The following is a 22,190-nucleotide window of genomic DNA, read 5'->3' on the forward strand; positions in this document are numbered from 1 at the left end:
CGGAAGACACCCATCCCACCCCATACAAAGGTCATCACCATCTCCAACCCCACAACGTTTTCCACTTTCATACCACTCGAAAGTCCCAAAGTCGGATTCTGTGGCAAACTCGGTCTCTTTTATCTTATGGAAGAACCTAAGTAAAAATAACTACAAATCATAATATACAAATAGAAGTAGGTATAAATTCATCTCTAACAAATCCAAGTCTATCTAGTCTACCAGCTGCTTGATAAACTCAATCTCTAGGACTCTTCACAATCAACTCATCATTCATACACAATGCTATTGTTATTCCATTTTGTATCATTCTTATAGCATATCAATTGGTAAACTCTCTCTCTAGACTCTTCACACTCAATTCATCATTCATATTTTGGATTATTCTTATAACAAATTATGTTTATTGTCATGATTTATTCAATATTAACATTTTTTATACTTTTTAATTAAGTTTTTTCACTTTAATTCTCTTCTTCTTTAATGATGTCATGTGGTTGTTTCCGTTATTATGTTATCTTGCTTATTTATTTCATGTTAGGAGATAAGATATTTTGTGATTCGATATCCTTACTTACATTAGTAGTAGTTACAACGTACGACAATTTATTATTGTAAGTGAAAATTATAAGAAAACATAACAATTTTGTTATTCAATACAATTTTAATTCATGTTACATTAACCACAATATCAATAAAAAAGCTTCACACCTTTTTAATACGAAACAAGTAAATAAGATAATAAAATAATTTAAGAGTTATATTAATATAAGATACTCAATTAAAAATATATAAAATTTTTAAGTGCTTATTCTAAAAATATAACAGATAATGAATCTCATATAAGTCAAGAAATTATAGGAAAATAATTAAATGAACAATAATAATCAAGATAATTACCTTAAAAAATTATTGCCACTGTATCCCTTTCGTTAAAAATATTTGTGATTACACATGCATGTAAGATAATCCAACTAACACGCAAATATCAAATAAGAGAAGGATTAAAAAATATGACGTCATATAGCTTACAAAAACAAAAATAAAATACTTCACTGTCATATTCATGGAACACGTTGAAACTAGTAAAAGAGCGGAATAAGCATAATCATGGAACATGTTGAGACTAGAAAAGGAGACAGATTAACCATAGTGTGAGAAAAATTAAAATAGTATATAATATGAAAATGTATTAATAAGTTAAACATAAAAAATATAAAATAATTAATTACTCATAATATCCGAAACTAAATAAGTGATTATTTATAATATTTAATTTTTATTCTAATATAAGTAAAAATAAAATTTAGACGAAATTGAGAAATGGTAAACAAGAGGAGGTGGGTATATTAGAAAACTGATAAAAAAAAGTATAAAATATTTTAATTCAAGTCAACCTAAACTATGTCTTCACTTTACATTTTTTTTTATTTTAGAGCAAATTTTTTATCATGATATTTTAATAATTTTTTTATAATTAATTATGTGTTATTATTTTATTGATTTATATATTTAAAACATATCAATTATAAATTATTTGTAAAAAATTTGTCAAATTGTTAAAAGAGATTTTTTTTTTCTTGACTTTTTCCTTATTTTTTATTGGTTTTCGACGTTGTCAGTCTCATAAGACTCAACTTTCTACTTCACGAAACATGAGGCACAAAGAAACTAATTGATAGCTTTTTCGTCTGAGCGAGCTTTTATTTTGTTGGTCGCAAATCCTATCAAAGTCACTTTTCGTTTGCTTCCGTACACTTTGCTCTTCTCTTTTTTCTACCTCCCTCAATTTTCCTTCAACCTAAATGGAAATTGAACTCTCATATTTAATAATGTACAAGAAAATAAAAAAACGTGTCCACTAATTTATTATGTTGAGCTTTTAGATGAAAAATATATAGTGTAATAATCTATTATATAAAGATCTTATCGGTACACTTAATTTTTTCATATTCATCAACCAAGAAACAGAAATTTATGGGACGGTGGTCCATGTGACAATTGATTATGCTGATTTTTCCACACTAATTTTGCACTGATTTTAAGTGAGATTTCACTTTTATGTCCACAATTTATTCTTTTTCTTCTTCCTTCACATTTCGTTCATATTCTAAGGGTTTATACATGTCCAAGGTTATTAAAAGATAATTTTTTTCCTGGTCACATGCATCTTTACACTCCATCAGATTCAGAAAAAAAAAATAAAGGAAAAAAATTTAAATTAAAATAAATAACAGCGTGAAACAGATCAAACTGAATCACATAAATCTGTTTATTATCAGCCAATAAATGAATTTTCAATTTTCATTCTATGGCATAGAATTTTATGTTCTCTCAAGCCAGCGTTTCCTAGGCCGGTGATCTACGCCATAGAATGAATGGAAAGAATCCGATATACATTCAGACAAAAATAAAAAATAAAGTATGTTCAATTAGCACTGAATAATAGTTCTCTGTGACGCTAATTTATAGAAAAACACGGACAACAACTTCAGTAATTGCAGTTCACCAAAGAAGAAGAGAAGACGATAACGTTTTGTGGTTGCAGAAACGAAAACCTGGACTCTCCTTGGTCTTCCTCTGGTGCAGGAATATTCAAGTCCAAATTCAATGGTTTCTTAGGTCCATGGTATTCTAGGCTACCACCAGCATCACCACTGATGGACGTTGCTGAAGAAACATTGACAACATTTCTGTGGCGCCTCATGTGGCCTCCCAAGGCTTGCCCAGATGAGAATTCAGCATAACAGGTGGAACAGCGGTGAACTCTGGTGGCGATGGTAAAATCATTAACCCTAGTTGGTGGTTTCAAGGAGAGAGTGGTGGTTGTGGTGAGATCAATACTGTCTCTAACAGAAGTAGCAGTAAGTGCTTCTACATGAGTGGCGTAGTGCTTGGGCTTCCTGTGGCTGGTTCTGTGTCCTCCAAGTGACTGGAAGGAAGGGAAGCATTTGTTGCAAGTCTTGCACCGGAAGACTCGAGGGTTTGTTGACCTTTTGTGGTTGATGTTTCGATCTGGTGACACGTGGTGTGTGCCTTGAGCCAGGAGAATGAGACAATTGACCATGTCTTGTTCTTCTTCTATTGATTCAAATGGGGTGGTGGTGGTGGTGGAGGAGGAGGTTGTGGCACTATCAATGGAGGTTGAAGTAGGGTTGGCAAAGGCAGGAGGGGAGGGTGCCCTCTGACGCTTTTTGATGATGATCATCTGATCCTTGGAAAGCAGTTGTAGTTTGTGTTGTGTGTGCATGTTGTGTTATGTGAAGAATGGAAGAGAGAGTGATGTTAATATATATATATATATATGTTGGGGGTTGGTGTGAGGGAAAAGGTTTGAGGAAGAGGCAAAAGAGAGAAACGGTAGAAAAGCGCGTTTTAGGTTTTGTAAGAATATTAATGTATGAGAAGGGTGTGAGGTATGAGGAGGTGAGGCAAGGCAAGGGGTGAGATTCGGTTGCCTTTGAAGCAAACCCATTACTTTTTCTCAAATTCCTTTCTGGAGGATTGGTTTGCAAGCCTGGAACCACACAGATTTCCAACTTTCACCGCGCTTTTCTTTATCTCCTTTTTAATTATTTCCCTTTCTTCTCCTCATTCTTACCTTCTTTTCTTCTTCATCACCTTTTCTTAAACTCATATGCATCCTACTCAACTAATTATTAACCAAATAGATTATAGTTTTACAAGATCCTTATGACTTGTGATGCGAGATTATCATGTACTATTATTATTATTTTAGCTTGTTGCAGCCACGACTTGGTGATTATTAGTAGCTACATGCACCTGCTCAGAAGGGTATTCATTCATGTGCAGTTGACCCACCACTTCTTTTCTACATTTGTCATTACTTCACTCGACACTAATATCCAACAATCACGCCGCATATATGCATCACCATTATTATGTCATTCATATTTCTTACTCTTTCCCAATCATTTGCTGTCATGAGTCCTAGCTGCTGCTATCCAATCCATCAATTAAGACACAACATCGCGAGTTACTTCTTTCACGCTAAAATTTGAACAGATTGTGGGAAGTGGCGCTTTCACATCCTTAAAGTATTTATCTTACAAATAGTCAACTACCTTTTTTTTTCCTCTAAGTTATAAATTAATTCGAACCCGGAATTTAAACACTTTTATTATACAGACCAATTATATAGTACTTCGACTTTGTCACTTGATAGGTTAAGGTTAAATGTCTGAGCTACTCAGTATTAAAAATATTTATCTAAAAATGTCATTCAATGATTTAAATCCGAGGGGAGACGTGAATGTACATATATCTAAGAAAATATATAGCATATCATCGAACTTGTATTAAATATGAGAACTATATCTGTAAGTGGGTGAGTTGAAGGTATTAAATGCGTAAGGCAGAATATTAATTTTGTTGAGAAAGGAAACCATATTAATGAAGAAAATGAAAAGAAAAAGGTAGTGGAGTGTGGTGGAGTATACGTGCATGGACGGTGGGTATGAGTAGAGTAATGAATGGGTGGTATAAGGTATAGAGTATATGGATATAAGAAGGTAAGACAGATTCTTAGCGTAAGGAATTCTAACGGAATGGAGGGTTTGTCAGGGGCACGTACGACCAACGTCAGCATCAGCTAGAGACTTAAAGCAAAGCATCTTGTTAATCATACATATTCAAATCCTCTCTCATTAGGGTATAAACATCTTCACATGTAACAGGGATTATGTCCTTATAACAAAAATTCTATTTAGTAGGACTTATTATTTAGTGTTTCTCACCGTTACAATATATACATCTAATAAAAAAATTATGTTAGAAGTTTACTATATATTATAAATAAAAATATATTATAAATAAAATTAATTTATAGTAGATAAATAAGTATAAACTTCATTTTATAAATTGATTTTATAAAATTTAACTAAATTTAAAATTAATTTTTTAAAATTTTATCTTAGTCATAAATTAGAGTCTATTCTAGCAATTGGTGATTAAGTCTATTGTTTTACCTGTTTCATATCACTGTTAAATCATCCATTACGTTATGTTCGGATACAAGTATTTTATTGTTGAAGGGATTTATCGAAGAGGGATTAACAATAAAATACCGTGTTTGGTTTGAGACATTTGAGAGTGATACCAGACGATCATTTACGGGATGGATAACTTTTTAAATCATTAGTGATTGCTCATATTTACAATAATTTAAGGCTAAATCTTGTTCAATTTTCGTAATTTCAATTTTTGACATTGAAGATCTAAATACATAAACCAAATGTAATAGATTCCACAGAGTATATATTCGATTTTTTTGGTTTCATTAATAATAATAAACACAAATAATAAAATAAAATAATTATCATAATAATAATATTAAATAATAACAAAAGAAATAAATGGTAGAGTACAATCCATGAAACAAAGTATAAATAATAATTATATCACTACTGCCTAAATTATATCCTCAACAAAATGATTTCACAACAAAAATATTTGACTTTTCTATAAAATATTAATATTTTAATAATTTTCTTTTTATTATTTTGTATTATAAATAATTTTTACCAAATAATATCTTATTCATAAATATTATTTTATATTATTATTATCATCATTAAGAGTAATTTGGTAAAATTTATTTTATATCCATTAAAATAATTTTTTTATCTATCATATTTGTCAAATCTTATACAAACTTTTATAAATTTTATTTTCAAATTCACACTCAATCACCTCCAAATCTCTTAAAAAAAACATATAATTTACTCTCAAAAATTTTCAAATTCATTCGTTCACTTTTCCTCGAATCTCTCAAGTGAACACATACTTAATGTTTAGCTTCATTCAAAATATATATTTTAGAAATATCGTATCGATTAAAGATAAAATAATTTATAATATATATTATATTAATTAAGATGTTTTTATGTGAATACATATTACAAAAATTCTTATACACTCATTTTATGAAATTGAATTAATTTAAATTTTACTAACCTATAATACTATATTAAAAAATAATTTAAATTTAATTTATCTTCACAAAACTTACGTAAAAATTACTTTTATTTGTGTATTATAACTTATACTATCTATAGTCTATATTAAATATATATTCACATAAAAACATGTTAATTAATGCAAGGCCTGCTTGTGAGCAATAGTAATTCGTCACCTTCTCGTATCTTAGAAAATATATGAATGATTAGATGATAATTTTGTTTAGTTTTTTTTATAAAGGGAACATTGTCTGACAATCTTGGTAGAGCGTAGACAAGACAGAAGGCGAGTTTGATGGAGAGAGTACCATGTAGTTCGTATATATAAAAACAGCATGTATATCCACACCACTGTGTGATATTCCTCTTCACATGCAGATTGTAGCCGGTGTAATTAATTCAGAACTTATTGGTTAAGAATATAATAAGTAGGTTCTTTTATTTTTAAATATATATTATGTAAAAGGTAGATTTGTAATGTATTAAAAGTTAGGTTTTAAAATTGTTCTTATCACTCAATTATTATGCGCTTTTGATTTTAGTCTCATTCTCTAAACTTTGTTTTATTTTTATTTCTCTTTTTAATGAAATTGTTTAATTTAGTCATCAAATACCAATGACATTAACATTAATTTTTGAGTGATTTGATTAACGGTGTGTCACGTTTGATGATGATATGTGTATACTTTGTAGATATTTTTTTGAAATTGAAAGTTTCCTATTTTTTTCAATGGAAACTCAGACTAGGGTTATTTAGGAGTTCTTTACTTGAACCAAAATTCATATATGAGATTAGAGGTGTGTTTGCTATGCAGTTTGCGAAAGACAAAATCATAATTTAACCTTGAAAGAAACCTGAAGAGAAAAAGGTTGGAGTTGGTCTTCTTCAGGAAGTAAGTTGATTTTGATTTTTGTTTTCGTGGGAATAGAGCGAGGGATTGAGGATATAGGGTTTGACCATGTAGGTAATTTACTTTCGAAATCATTGTTGTAGAGAAATAAAATTTGATAGTGGAAGATTTGGTTGCAAGCGAAGGAGCATTGGTTCGGGAATGTCGCAAACATATGGATTCTCTTCACAGTTAGCATCAACATTTTGTGGTTGTGGGGAAAGATTGTTAATGTTGAAGGAAATTACTTTGAAGAACAAATGAATATTATTTTTGAGATGTAGAAATTGGATATTAAGTGAGAAAATGTTTTACTTATAATGATGAAGTTTTTATTAATGATTTGTAATTTTTATTGCAGAGTAATTCACATTGTAACTACTTTGAATGAGTTGATGAAAGAAAATATGAAATTGAAGCCAAAAAAAAAAAATCGAAGAAGTTGAAGTTTGTTTTGAAAAGAAAAAGGTTGTATTGAATCTAAGGAAGAAGAATGAGAAATTAAAGAGGAAATTATATGAATTGAGAAAAATTAGAAAAATGATAGTGTTGGTGTTTGTTTTGTCGTGGACATTAACATCTAAAAATATAGTGTTAGTTAACAATATTTTTAGAGTTAACATGGTGAAACATGCTTACGCTTATAATATTGACTCTGTTTGGTAAAAGCCAAAGTTTAGATGCTCTTTATTCTGTTGAATTTTTTTGTCATATGCTAAGGTTCAGTGCTATTTTAAGCAACCAACAGTTGTATTAGGTTAACAAACTGATGCACCAATAAACCAAATTTTCTTTTCTTGAGGTAACTATGTCTCTTTTTTTCTTAGTATTTTAAATGGAATGCATATAAAATTATCATTTGGCATTTTCAGAGCGCTTTGATATGGCTCCTTAATATATTTTGAATGGACAAAAGTTGTATAGTTAGAGTTGATCCAATTAGCAGGGATTGTAACCTTGTCAGCACTTCGAGGAATGCCAATCTCAAGCGAAATCCACGTGTTATACAGGACGAACCTACCTTCTCTTAGGTCAAAACATAATGTAGCAAGATATCATTTAAAACTAAACCCAAAAATATCATGCATTCAACTAGTGCAAAATATCATTTAAAATTTAACCCAAAAATACACAATAACCTCAGTTTACCATTACAGATTTTCAGCAGACTTATGATAAATATGCTACCTCTCTATTTTCATACAATTATAAATCCAACACAATAATATCTTAATCTCATGATTTTCTATGCAGTCAGTAGATTCCAGCATACATCTTTCACTTTTCTCACGTTTAACTATATTAATCACCTAATATAGCATACATTCAGCTCAGATAACAAAACGTAAGGCATAAAAAAGATTACGATGCATGGATCATGCCTATCGCATATTTGACTTTGCCTAAATTCACATCCATATCCTGAAAGTTAAATAAAGAACCATCCAACTAGTTTGATTAACTAGAAATAGACTTCATCACGTAAAATAGACTTCATCAGAAAATATGGGTAGCAATTTTACTTTCCAGCAACCTATTACCCACCTACAACACTACCAGACCTCCGTTTATACCATTATCTCATTATGCTTAAATATGAATTATCAAGTACCAAGGCATAACACTTACTTAATGAATGTTAACTCAATTAACAAGTATTTAAATCATATCAACATTCTCAGGTTCACACGTTGAATCAAACAAAGAGAAACAATACTTTGACACGGTTATAAGTATTAACACTCATTTGACACGCGGTGGGCCCAATTTTTCTGAATGTCATTAAGGGTATTTTTGGAATTTTACATGGTGGGCCGTTGCTGCAAGCGTTGGTTTGGGCTCCAACTAAATGAAACGGTGCATTTCAGTAAAACAAAGGCAGTTGTTGCCTTAGGGGTCCCTCTCTCTCATTTCAATTTTGCAAAGGCTTGAGCATTTCATTTTGGAAGAGCAACTCTTCGTGCTAGGCTAGAGCAGTTCATTTTGGAATTTATAATTTTATAATTTTATAATATTATAATTTTATAATTTTATGATTTTATGATTTTATATAATTTTATAATTTTATAATAGCATAATACCATTATTGGTCCCATTTTTTGTTAGCTTTGTTCGAAATGGTCTTAATTTTTTTTTATGTTCAATGTATATCTAAAGATTGTAATTTATGTTCAATTTAGTCCTTGTTGCAAACTCCGTTTAAATCGTTAATGGCCAAATGTCCAACTGTGCAATTAGTGAATGACATGTCATTTAATGGCTGACGTGGACACTTTAAGGCTGATGTGGATTTTTATTTTTTTGGAAGTGATTTTCTGATATTAATATTTTTATCCAATTAAAGTCCTTGTTTATGGCTGCGTCAACATCCTCAACACTGACTCTCTCTTATTCCTTCACAAGCAGCAAAACCCTTTCGCTCTCCTTCAAGTTTGAGACCGCCATCCATCACGACGCCATGGCTGGAGACACCTTCTCTGTGTTGTGTTAGGTGTGAGTCTTGGGGTTCTTTGGTGGTTGGTGGGTAAAGTCCAATAAGATGTTAAACTATGTTTTATTTATTTTTTAGATGAGGGGATGCCGCAAGACCATGTTTATGGTGCTAGAGTTGGTTCTTTTTTAGAAGAAAGAAAGATCGAGCAAAACCAAGAACCCAAGAGTGGAAGGTCCTTTTTAGAGCAACTTTTTCTATTGACAGCTCTAAGAGAGAGAAAAAGAAAATTTAAACTAGTATAAAGTAGATTTATAACAATGTATTGAATCCATTGTTTTGAAATAGTGTACCTTCATAAGCTGATTTTTAATGGTTACAATGTTTACAGAGTTGGATAGCTCAAACCCAAAGCTCATGAATGAGTCCCGCATAATGCAAATAGCTCGAGGTTCTAGTCGTCCAGTTAGGGAAGTAATGGAAATGTTGGAAGAGTAAAAACGACTTGCAAAGATATGGAGCAACATGAAAGGGATTAAAATACCCAAGAAGGGTGAAATGAGACTAGGATTGCAAAGCAATCTACACCTAGTAAAAATCAAAGTGATCACTCAACCAGAAATTATTAGGTACCTTTTACTTCTACACACAAATATCAACTTGTTAGTATGTCATCCATGCTTAACATTCAACAACCACCTTTCTACTTCTATGGCGAGTATATTTTGCATTCTTTCTAACCAGAAGAATTTTAACTTAAGAATCTATATATAAATAGAAGTTTTCTGGTTTTCATTTAGACCAAAGAAAGTTGTAATCTTCCTAAAACCTATTTGCCTAAAATAAGCATCTTCTATTGGTTCTAATTACTAATTATAATAATCTTACCATGAAATAGAAGAGTGAGTGAGTACGTCAATACATAATTTGTAAATTATAAACGTCACTAAAATCCTCGATAAATAAAAAATGAACTAAATGAAAAAAGAAATACACAGTAAAAAAAAGGAGAAAACAGAGAACAAATGAGTATCTGAACGAAATGATGAATACAATGTGTAGTGATAACTAGTCTTTAGGATTGCAAAGAAATTTTATTGCGAACTGTAAATTTTCTTATAGTTGTAACATATTGCTCCTCTCTTAATTTATTGAAAAAGGTGAAGTTAATTCTGGCAATTGGTTTTGGATTTGCAATTCATGGATGAAATGTGATAATCATATCAGCATGAACCAGACATTAACTAGCACAAATAACATGGAAAAACATATATTCGAATACACAACAGTAAATGAGACTAGCAAGCTTGTTGATTGGGTTCACCATGGTAATCCCATCATTCACGGACCACAACTTTACCCTTCCTGCTCAAATTATTCTCCCAAATCCCTATTATCCATCATCGTTCCAATAGATAGAAACCAAAATAGGTTCACCTCTTCCAATTCTTCCATTCTTTGTCTACACCGACAACACATATCCACCCATCACCATCATCTTCAACAAAACTCCATCCCTTACCGCAACAATTAAAACCCTAACCAAAAGTTCAAACCAATTTTGATGGCAGGTGTAGGGGTTGAGCTTCGGTGAAGCTCGAAAAGATACATCAACGCCTTTCTATGGCCTGTGATGAAATAAAAAAGCAGAGAAACAGAGGGAGACTAGGAGTGAATGCCGACAACAACGAGTGGTAGTCATTGAAGGGAGGCGACTTCCAGCTTCAACAACGTCTCCGGCGACACTCTTGGCCAGCTAGAAAGACCTACGATGATCCTATTCGGACCCGAGGGGGTTGCCATCAATTCAATAAAAACCTTAATATCAAAAAATCACTTCCCAAAAACCAAAATCCACGTCACTATATCTTAAAGTGTCCACGTCGGCAATTAAATGGCATGACATTCCTTGATTGCACAACTGGACATTTGGTCGTTAACGATTTAAACGGCGTTTGCAAAAAGGACTAAATTGAACACAAATTACGATTTTTAGGATTACATTGAACATAAAAAGAATTAGGATAATTTCGAACAAAGCTAACAAAAATTGAAACCAATAATGGTATTAAGCCTTTTATAATCTTCTTCTTCTTCTTAATCATGGTTGTGCATCATCAAAAAAGGGAGAGATTGTTGAGATTGTTGATAGGGGAGCACTAATTTAGCTGAACCCACAATCTCAGTAATATCTGAGTTTTTGATGATGACACATGTTTGTAATAACATGTTCTATGCTTACATGTTATATGAATATATGAGAACATGATTGTGTTGATTGTTGTGTTGTTCATTGCATTTCACAGAGTTATATATGTGATTTTATACATGAATGCATGACACATGCTTTTGGATGAAAAACCACAAGAACTAATGTTGAACTTTAAAATGTATGGCAAAACAACAGTTTGAAATCGATTACATTATGTGGTGAATCGATTAAAACTCGTGTATTTGCACAAACTTTTTCAAGTGTGCTGTGAGAGTTTTTCAAAGAGAAAAGTTTTCAAAACTTTGCATAACACTATTGCATAATCGATTGCATGCGATATGTATTCGATTAAGTTTGTTACTATTTTGAAATCTGTTAATGCTTGATATAACTGTTACAACGACTATATTTTTTAAATATGTTGACCAAGCATTAAATGTTATTCGACTGCATTAATTGTGAATTCACTTAAGTGCTATGACTGCTATTATCTGTTATAACTAAATTGGTGTATTCGACTGCATTAGTTGTAAAGTTAATTATGTTGCGTCTGATACGAGTTCATCTATATATTTGATTTCTGCAAGAGACTTTTTGTGATTCTAACATTTTCATATTCTTTTGTAGAAAAGTGCAATGCTTACAAAAAGAGAAAGAGATCCAAGAAACTAGTTTGACCGTGGTGATCAACTAGGTGTGATTTCTTGAAGAGAAGGATTGCTGAGTTTTCAAACTCTGATACATTTGGGTGCTACTGCAAGATCAGGTTCAACAATCTGTTGAAGATTGGGTTGAGTTCCCTTTTGTGATTACAGGAAGAAGGATGTGTTGCGTTCTTGACTTTGAGGGTGCCTCAAAGGGGTTGGACTGTAGGAGAGGGGATTCTTACTGCTAGTTTGTTTGAATACTGCCTATATTTTGATTATAGGTTTAGAGAGGTGTTTTATAGTTTTAACGTGAGGTCTCTATAAAAACCTTGATCATTATAGTGCATTGGCTTCTTGTGATTGGAAGGACACTAGATGTAGGCTTGGCCGAACTAGTATAAAAACTTAGTGTTTGATCTTTCTTATCCCTACTTTGTTACATTCAATCGATTATACTTTTTACGCATTCGATTAAATTTCCATTGCATTGAAAATCTTTTAACTTGCGTTTCAAGAAAAGTATAAAGGCATACTTTTGGTGAAAAAGATTTTCAAAGTTTTAAATTTTATACTTCACCAATTCAACCCCCCTCCCCCCCCCCCCCTCTTGGTGTGAGAAATTGAGTCATTCTTTTTTAACAATTGGTATCAGAGCTGGTTTTCATAAAATATTTGAAAAACTAGTCGATTACGATTTTCATTGAATCGACTGATCCTGGAAAATGACTTTCAATTCTCAAACCTTTGGTGAGACTATCTATGAAGTACAGAAAAGATTCACACACATAGTCAATCACCTCATGGCTCTCGGGAAAGTGTTTCATAAAGAAGAAATCAACGTAAAGATCCTGAAAAGCCTCAATAGAAGCTGGCAACCGAAAGTCATTGCAATATCCGAATCAAGAGACTTGACCAGCATGAACATGGCTACGTTATTTGGAAAACTCAGAGAACATGAATTGGAGCTTGGAAGGCTAAAGGAGGAAGAAGAAATTGAAGAGAAGAAATCAATTGCTCTAAAGGCCATAGACAAGAAAGCTACAAAGAACCTTGAACCTGAAACTGAATCAGATGCAGATGTACCAGAAAAGGAAATGATGAATATGATGGTGAGAAAATTTAACAGATTCATGAAGAATAAAAAATTCTGCAACTAACAATGCAGGTTATTCAAGAGGAGGAAAGAAGAGCTCAAGAAGCAACGTTGTACAATGCTATAAATGTGAAAAGGATGGTCATATCAAGCCTGACTGTCCAGACTTGAAGAACAAGCAGAAAGAATTCACCAAGTATCCTCAAGACAAGAACATGAAGCAAAGAAAAGCTTATATTGTTTGGGAAAATAGTGATAGAGACTCTTCAAGTGATGATAATTACAGTGTTAAAGAGGAGTCAAATTTGTGCGTCATAGCAAGCTCTGCACAATCTGATGATGATAGTGATCGTGAATTTGAAAATGAACCAATAGAGGTCAAGTACCACATGCTATTGGATGCATTTCAGACGATACATGCAGAAGCCATGCGACTTCAGTATAAGGTGAATCGATTATCTTCTGAGACAAGAGACTATGAATACATAATTGATAATCTAGTACAGGATAATGAAAAGCTTGAAAAAGATCTTAAAGCGTTGAAATTTGCAAAGACAGTCAAGACCGAAATACAAGTTGTTGAGAAAGAATGTGGTAGTTGTCCTATACACATTGAGAAAATTGACTACTTAACCACCACATTATCCAAATTTACTCAAGGCAAAGAAAATCTTGATGTTGTGTTAAGATCATCTGGAAGAGCTATCTACAAACAAGGTATTGGTTATAAAGCTAAAAGTAATAAGATAAACTCAAAGAAATTTATTGATCTGAGTAAACCTACTACTAATTCATGCTTTTACTGCAACACAATTGGTCATAATGTTAGAAACTGCTATTTTAGAAATGTTGGTGTTACAAAGGAAAAATACATATGGGTTCCCAAGGAACAACCTCCTGCCACTAATAAGACAAGACCCAAGTACAAATTGGTACCAGTGTCAAAACCTTTTAACTGTTGTGCAGGAAATGAGCAGTAGCTGCTAAAGCAGTATTCAACTCCAGGATGAACTACCATGATGATATAAAAAATTCTTGAGTCACTGATTGTGGTAACTTGTTAACACTTGGCAAGTGTATCGAATCGTATCAAGTAATAATAAAATGGTAAGACCAAGTATCGTTTCCCAAGTGCCGCTCAGCGATAATATTGGCGCTCAGCAGTGACTGTAGCTCTTCTTTTAAGTACTTTCACTTCCTTTCTTGAGTCCAGCTCCTTACTACTTCAACTTCTTTCATCTAATTCATCTATTTCCTGTAACACAAGGAAAACCAAGCATAAAACCCATCAAACTCTCTTATTTCCAAAACATAAGCAAAAACATGATTCTAAGCTAGTTTCCAAGTCATAAAGGTTGTTTTTTATGTCAAAATTAAATATAAAAATAACAGTTTTTCAACTCTTATCACAACCCCAAACTTAGAACTTTGCTTGTTCTCAAGCAAACAAGATGTAACTCAATCTTCCACCAATCCATACAATGATTCACCGCATTCAAAACTCTTTCTTTCAAAACAAGTAATTACTTAAATTAGCTCATCACAAAGAATTTAGTCAAGATACACACATGATTTGGTGTTCACATAATCACATAATATCCAACAAATGCTATTCTCATGAATGATCAATTAACTAAGCATAGATGTAATCATGTGCTCATGGAATCTTTCCTTAAGTGTATAAGAGGTCACTCATTCACTCTACTAATCAACTTTGACTTTCATTTAACCACAATCAAACACACTCACAAGCAAGTATCATCACAAGGGCTTTTCTGCGGCTTATAATGTGGCTGGGCTAACAGGAAAATTGGTTTTTCCGGATCACAAAATCCTTGAGTTAAGTGAATCATCTAAACACAACCATTCTTCCTTCTTCCCAACTTTCTTTTGCATTGAGCCTTTCTTTTTCTTTCTTTTCTTTCCTTTTTATTTTAATTTTCACATGCTTAGCTTAATGCTTTTTATTTTCCCCTTTTAGACCTCCCAACAACCCCAAACTTGAACATTTATCAATACCACCAGATATCTTCAACTCAACTCAAGGTAAAACTTTCTATCATGTTCAAGGCTAAGGGTTCAAAAGATAGAACACATTGTGCTCTCTATTATTGGGCTAAAATCATGCATTTGGCTAATAAAGGGTTACCAACAAATTGCCTTGATCATATGACACACACAAGCAAGTGATTCAACCATAGAAACCTGGGGAAAGTCATTCATGCTTTCAATGTAATAACACTCAATCACAAAAACTCTGGATTTCAAAACCTCCCACATAAGCTCATCCAATCATTCCACATACACATCCTACTGAGCATCATAATCACAATCACAACATCATGCATTTGTTCACATAGCTTGTGAACACCCACCTGTATATCAACATATAGTGCACAATCTCAACATCAATCAATATCTAAGCATCATCATGCATCTGTTCACATAGCTTGTAACAATGGTTTTACATTCTTCTCTCAAATTACCTTTTGCATTCTTCTCACAACCCTCCATCTTGTTGACCAATTGTCCAATATGCATCTTCATACTATCAAATGACGCCTCTACATTCCTGCAATAAGAAACGCTTATTTTCATGAATTGTTGGAAAGTCTCCTCAAGCTTTGTAGTCTTCTCAATTGGAGTAGGTTGTTGATGCCACTGTTTTTGGTTCTTTTGAACCATTGAAATATTATATATCTCTTATGGTAATAAAGAAAGCTTCTTTGTCACATCTTCCAACTGTTGAGTAATGATTTTGTTTTGCGCAAGCAAGGCATCATTTGATTGCAATTGTAGAACTCCCTTATGTTGAATTGGAGCTCCTCTCTCATTATGCATCTCATTATCATTAGTAGCCATGTTGTCAATCAATTCAGTGGCTTCCTCTAGAGTCTTACATTTAATATTACCTCCAGCTGAGGCATCTATCATTAACTTGGTTTGTGAACCAAGACCTCCAAGGAAAAGAAGGACTATTGATGCTTCGTCAAAGCCATGAGTGGGCGTCTTTCTCAACAAGCTCTTGTACCTATCCCATGCTTGACCTAGCGTCTCCTCCATGCCTTGTCTAAAAGAAGAAATCTCTTGCTTCCCTTTGTTGATTTTGGACTGCGGGAAGTACTTGTTTAAGAACTTTGAAACCACAGCTTCCCATTCAGTAAAGCTATCCTCCGGGAAAGAATTCAACCATAGCTTTGCATTGCCTCCCAATGAGAAAGGAAATAAGCTAAGCTTTATTGCATCATCCGGCACACCATTGATCTTCACAGTGTTGCAAATCTCGTTGAATGTGGTTAGATGCTCATATGGACTTTCATGTGATAGCCCATTAAATTGGTTGCTCTTTACCAATTGTATCAATGTTGGTTTCACCTCCATGTTTGCAGCATTGACCCTCGGCCTAGAATTGCAATTAAAGTGATGAGGGCCAACAACTGTGGTATAATTCGTCAGAGTACATCTAACATTGTTCTCTTCGGCCATATCTTCCGTGCTCTGGTTAGACCTTTGTGGTTAGGGTTGTAGAAGTGTTTCTGGAGAAGGAAATAATTCTCTAGAAGTTCGGATCCTCCTTCTCCTCCTACTTTCGTCCAATCCTTCAAGAAGAGGTTCTGAAATTTTCTTGCTCTTAGTCCGAATTATGTCCTGCATACACAAGAATACAAAACCCTAGAAACAATTGTTAGCACAAAAAGATAAAAAAGATAAAATAAAAAGATAACAAGATAAAAAGATAAAAACAAAAAGATAGAAAGATAACAAGATAAAAAGATAAACAAAAAGATAAAAAGATAAAAAAATCAAGTCAAAGTTAATCAATAATCACACAAATATAATAGTTAAACCACGAGTCCCCGGTAACGGTGCCAAAAACTTGTTAACACTCGGCAAGTGTACCGAATCGTATCAAGTAATAATAAAATGGTAAGACCAAGTATCGTTTCCCAAAGGACTCACAACCTAAACAGTTATGTGATTTGTTGATTAAATTGGACTTGTAAACGAAATCTTGTAGGTTTAGATGCAAATACTGAAAAGTAAATATGAATGCATGTGTTGATCAATTGGATCGAAAGAAGCAAAAGTGATTGATGTAAAATATGAATGATTATGTTGTTGGAGTTTCCGATTCATCCTATCCACTCTCATGTATTCAAGAATTCATCTTTCTTCATTAATGTTAATGTCACTTTCTAATTTACCTTAAACCCGATGTCTCGGTGAAGAAAGCCTACTCCTAATCACTAGTTTACAATGTCTTGTCTCCCTAGCAATTATTCATGCATTACATTCGCATAGAAACTTAAAGGCAACCCATCCTCCTATCCCTATGTCTAGGTAATATTGCTCTTGGGAGAATTTCGTCAGTTCTAGATGTACCTATATGTGTCCATATAGATAACATCAATGATCATACAATTGAATGAGTTAAACAAAGCATGGATAGAGTATAGAAGAAAAACCTTAACAATTAATGAAGAAAAACATATAGAATATAGAACCAATTCAATACATGAGAGTTTCAAAGGATTACATCGGTTCCCCAACAACAATAAAGGTTTAGTTCACCATAGCCATGGTGAAACTAGATGAAAAACAATGAAATAATGAAAGATATAACCCTAGAAGTTGAAGAATAGAGCTTGAGCATCCAAAATCCTCCTCCAAGGGGTGAGAAAGTGTCATTTCGCCTCTTTCTGTCCAAAGATACTAACCCTAATTCGACTAAAATCGTATATAGTTTCCTAAGGATTACAAAACATAGGCCCAAGCCCAAATTAATGGCGCTCAACAGCACTTTTACCGCTCAACGGTAAGTGTAGGTCTTTAGAATTGACGCTCAGCTGCAGCTTTGGCCCTTAGCGGTGACTGCGTGACTCCAGAGTGCCGCTCAGCGGTAATATTGGCGCTCAGCGGTGACTGCAGCTCTTCATTTAAGCACTTTCACTTCCTTTCTTGAGTCCAACTCCTTACTACTTCAACTTCTTTCATCTAATTCATCTCAATTCCTTCAAAACAAGGAAAACCAAACATAAAACCCATCCAACTCTCTTATTTCCAAAACATAAGCAAAAGCATGATTCCAAGCTAGTTTCCAAGTCATAAAGGTTGTTTTTTATGTCAAAATTCAGTATAAAAATATTTTTTTTTCAACTGTTATCATAACTATAACAAAATTCTTTCATGCATCATAAGTATTTGTATGATTGATTGTAAAATGCATATTTGCTGTGAACTTATCTGTTTGGATGAACTGTGTGAAATTCTGGATATGCGACTTTTAATTGATTGTATTAAGTGTTGAGTCGAATATTTTGCGGGTATGTGTTTCTCTATTTTTGGTAACACACTGTTAACGCATTAAGTCGACTTTCTTTTTAATGAAATCGATTAATAGTCTCTATTTTGGGCTTTATTTTCTTTCAAAACTTAAGTGGGCCTGATTGTATGTGATGCTTGTTCGCGCCCTCATACCTATCAAACTTTTAAATGTGTTAGAATTTAGTGTGTTCACTCTGTGTAATCTTCATAACCCTAGAACGGAAGAAGAGTGTTCAAGAGTTCAATATCATATGGCATCCTCTAATCGTCGCTCAGGAGAAAGCAGTGGCAACTGCCAGAGATCTCGATCCCTCAGGCTGGATCAGTGATGATGAGACAAGAATAAGATTTCTGAATGGAAGAAACAAGATTGTAGTTTCCCCTAAGTATCTAAAGTTAAGTCTGTTCGAAAGAGAAGGCTTTATGTTTCCGGGATGGATGGAAACTCAAGAACTCTCTACATTGATTGAAATGAAGGGTGATTGGTACCCTGATCTAGTTAGGGTGTTCTATCACAATTTGGAAATCGTGAATGGTGATATTCGGTCAAAGGTGAAATGTTTGAGTATATGCATTGATAATAATGTATGGCAACAAGTTGTTGGCTAAAAGCTGAGGGAATATTCTCTCATTTACCAAACTCATAAACAAATCTTTGGCTAAAGAAAAGAGATCTTTACAGAAGCTGGCTGAGATTTCTGGGAAAATACACTATTGAAAGACTATTTGTACATGAAGGCTTAAACATGGAAGAAAAGATAACAATATATCTTCTTGCATGGGTGATTCTGCCTGGAAGATTGCTGCAGGATAGAATGACCACAGAAGATGTTTATCTGTTACATGATATTAAGAATGATATTCCCACCAACTGGGTGGAGGTTTTAAAAGATCACATGACTGAAGCTACCCTAAGTCAATCACATTATCTGCCATATGCAGTTCTGGTCAGTAGGATATTAATTCTTCAAGGTGTGAATGTTGATGGAGAGAAGAAATGCTCATGTAACTGCACAAATGTGGTTAACCGAAACATTGTTGCGTCTCTTGGGTTAGTAAAGACAATGAGAAGATGGTGCTTCAAAGGGGAAGAATACTTGGTCCATAGTTCAGGTAGCTCACCTATTGTAAATGAAGACAGAACCAACTTTCTTCCTGAAACTAATTTTGAGAGGTTTGTGGCTAACCAGTTCATAAATCTAAATGAAAGGGTGACAAACCTTGAGAGAAAACTTGACAATGCTCAACATCAGAAAGAAGATGTATATTCTAATAAAGACTCTAAGAACTCTTTTGATTCGAAATAGGGCTCTAGGATTACACATCTTGAGTCTTGTGTTTTTGTTTTAAGTCTTTTAGTTCTTTAGTGTTCTAATTGTAATGTTTTAGTTTGTGTTGGTTGTATTGATGACTCTATAAGTCATCATTGTCTTTTGTTTTTATCTGATTGTACTTTTGATTTAATATCAATGAAATCAGAATTTATGGTTAAATAAATCTGTGATTGAATAAATCTGATAGCCTGAAATCGATTACTTTGTGCTTGTATGCCAATGAATTATTGATTATTGTTACTTTCATACATTTGCATACTCACACATTAATTCCTGTATAACATTGATTCTAAAATGCTTGATCTGGAAAGACTTTGAAAGGTTTTGCAGGAATATCACTTGCTGACTGGATGAAACTGGATAATCTAAAATATGCTATAGCAAGAAATCGAATTTGGCTGAGATAAAACGATTAAACATCAATAGGGGTTTAAAGATTCCAAAACTAGAATATTTGATATCTTTAGATCTTGTTTTATTTGATGATTGATTGTTTATTCTTATATATCTATGCTTATCTGCTGCATAAAATATCTGAGATGATATGAGATTAAAATGTGTTGTTTGATTAAATAAGTATCACCATGTTATTAGTGTGATATATCTGATCTGATACAATGTTATTACATGTTGATAAATGCTCTGACATATTCTAATTACTGCATTGTGCATCTGTATTTTGAGATTGAAATATGCATAATGACAGGGGGAGCATTACATATCATTGATATATTTCACATGTCTTCATTTAAGGGGGAAAAATATCTCAATTTCTTGTGAATATCTTTGACATGGGGAGCATCATTACTTGTTTTATGATTATCTGATGCATCTATATATGCTTGATTATCTGTATATCAATATCATTGTGCTTACCTTTTTTGCTAATGCCCAAAGGGTGAGAATTATTGGCTGGTAATTGATTGAGTTGTGCAACATGGTTGATTATTAATCATGGTTGTGCATCATCAAAAAAGGGGGAGATTGTTGATAGGGGGAGCACTGGTTTAGCTGAACCCACAATGTCAGTAATATCTGAGTTTTTGATAATGACAACACATAATTAATAACACATGTGTATTTTGTGTTACATGTTCTATGCTTACATGTTATATGAGTATATGAGAACATGATTGTGTTGATTGTTGTGTTGTTCATTGCATTTCATTGAGTTATATATGTGATTTTATCATGAATGCATGACACATGTTTTTGGATGAAAAACCACAAGAACTAATGTTGAACTTTAAAATGTGTGGCAAAACAACAGTTTGAAATCGATTACATTATAGGGTGAATCGATTAAAATTCGTGTATTTGCACAAACTTTTTCAAGTGTGCTGTGAGAGTTTTTCAAAGAGAAAAGTTTTCAAAACTTTGCATAACACTGTTGCATAATCGATTGCATGCGATATGTATTCGATTAAGTTTGTTACTGTTTTGAAATCTGTTAATGCTTGATATAACTGTTACAACGACTATATTTTTTAAATAGGTTGACCAAGCATTAAATGTTATTCGACTGCATTAATTGTGAATTCAATTAAGTGCTTTGACTGCTATTATCTGTTATAACTAAATTGGTGTATTCGACTACATTAGTAGCAAAGTCGATTATATTGCGTCTGATAAGAGTTCATCTATATATGGACGCAAATTTGATTTCTGTAAGAGACTTTTGTGATTCTAACATTTTCATATTCTTTTGCAGAAAAGTGCAAAGCTTACAAAAAGAGAAAGACCTCCAAGAAACTAGTTTTACCATGGTGATCAACTAGGTGTGATTTCTTGAAGAGCAAGATTGCTGAGTTTTCAAAGTCTAATCTATCTGCACATTTGGGTGTCTACTACAAGATCAGGTTCAAAAATCTGCTAAAGATTGGGTTGAGTTCCCTGTTGTGATTACAAGAAGAAGGACGTGTTGCGTTCTTGACTTTGAGGGTGCCTCAAAGGGGTTGGACTACAGGAGAGGGGATTCTTGCTGCTAGTATGTTTGTATACTGCCTATATTTTGATTAGAGGGTTATAGAGGTGTTATATATTTTTGACGTGAGGTCTCTATAAAATCTTGTTGTAAAAACCTTGATCATTATAGTGCATTGGCTTCCTGTGGTTGGAAGGACACTGGATGTAGGCTTAGCCGAACCAATATAAAAACTCAGTGTTTGTTCTTTCTTATCCCTACTCTATTACATTCAATCAATTATACTTTTTACGCATTCGATTAAATTTTCGCTGCATTGAAAATCTTTTAACTTGCGTTTCAAGAAAAGTATAAAG

The 22,190-nt window shown here is 33.0% G+C and overlaps 1 protein-coding gene across 1 annotated transcript; it reads right to left on the minus strand.

The window, feature by feature from the left end:
- Window positions 1–2,221: 2,221 nt before the first annotated feature.
- Window positions 2,222–3,250, minus strand: LOC108324571 (zinc finger protein ZAT5). The gene has a single exon (XM_017557513.2). The coding sequence runs from the start codon at window positions 3,248–3,250 to the stop codon at window positions 2,492–2,494; it is 759 nt and encodes a 252-aa protein (XP_017413002.2). The 3' UTR covers window positions 2,222–2,491.
- Window positions 3,251–22,190: the final 18,940 nt, after the last annotated feature.

The sequence above is a fragment of the Vigna angularis genome, chromosome 3 (genome assembly GCF_016808095.1).
Source record: "Vigna angularis cultivar LongXiaoDou No.4 chromosome 3, ASM1680809v1, whole genome shotgun sequence".
In the NCBI taxonomy this organism is placed as follows: Eukaryota; Viridiplantae; Streptophyta; class Magnoliopsida; order Fabales; family Fabaceae; genus Vigna; species Vigna angularis.

Bases quoted from the DNA above. Each gene is read 5' to 3' on its own strand.
- LOC108324571 (XM_017557513.2), bottom strand. From the start codon at position 3,250: ATGCACACACAACACAAACTACAACTGCTTTCCAAGGATCAGATGATC.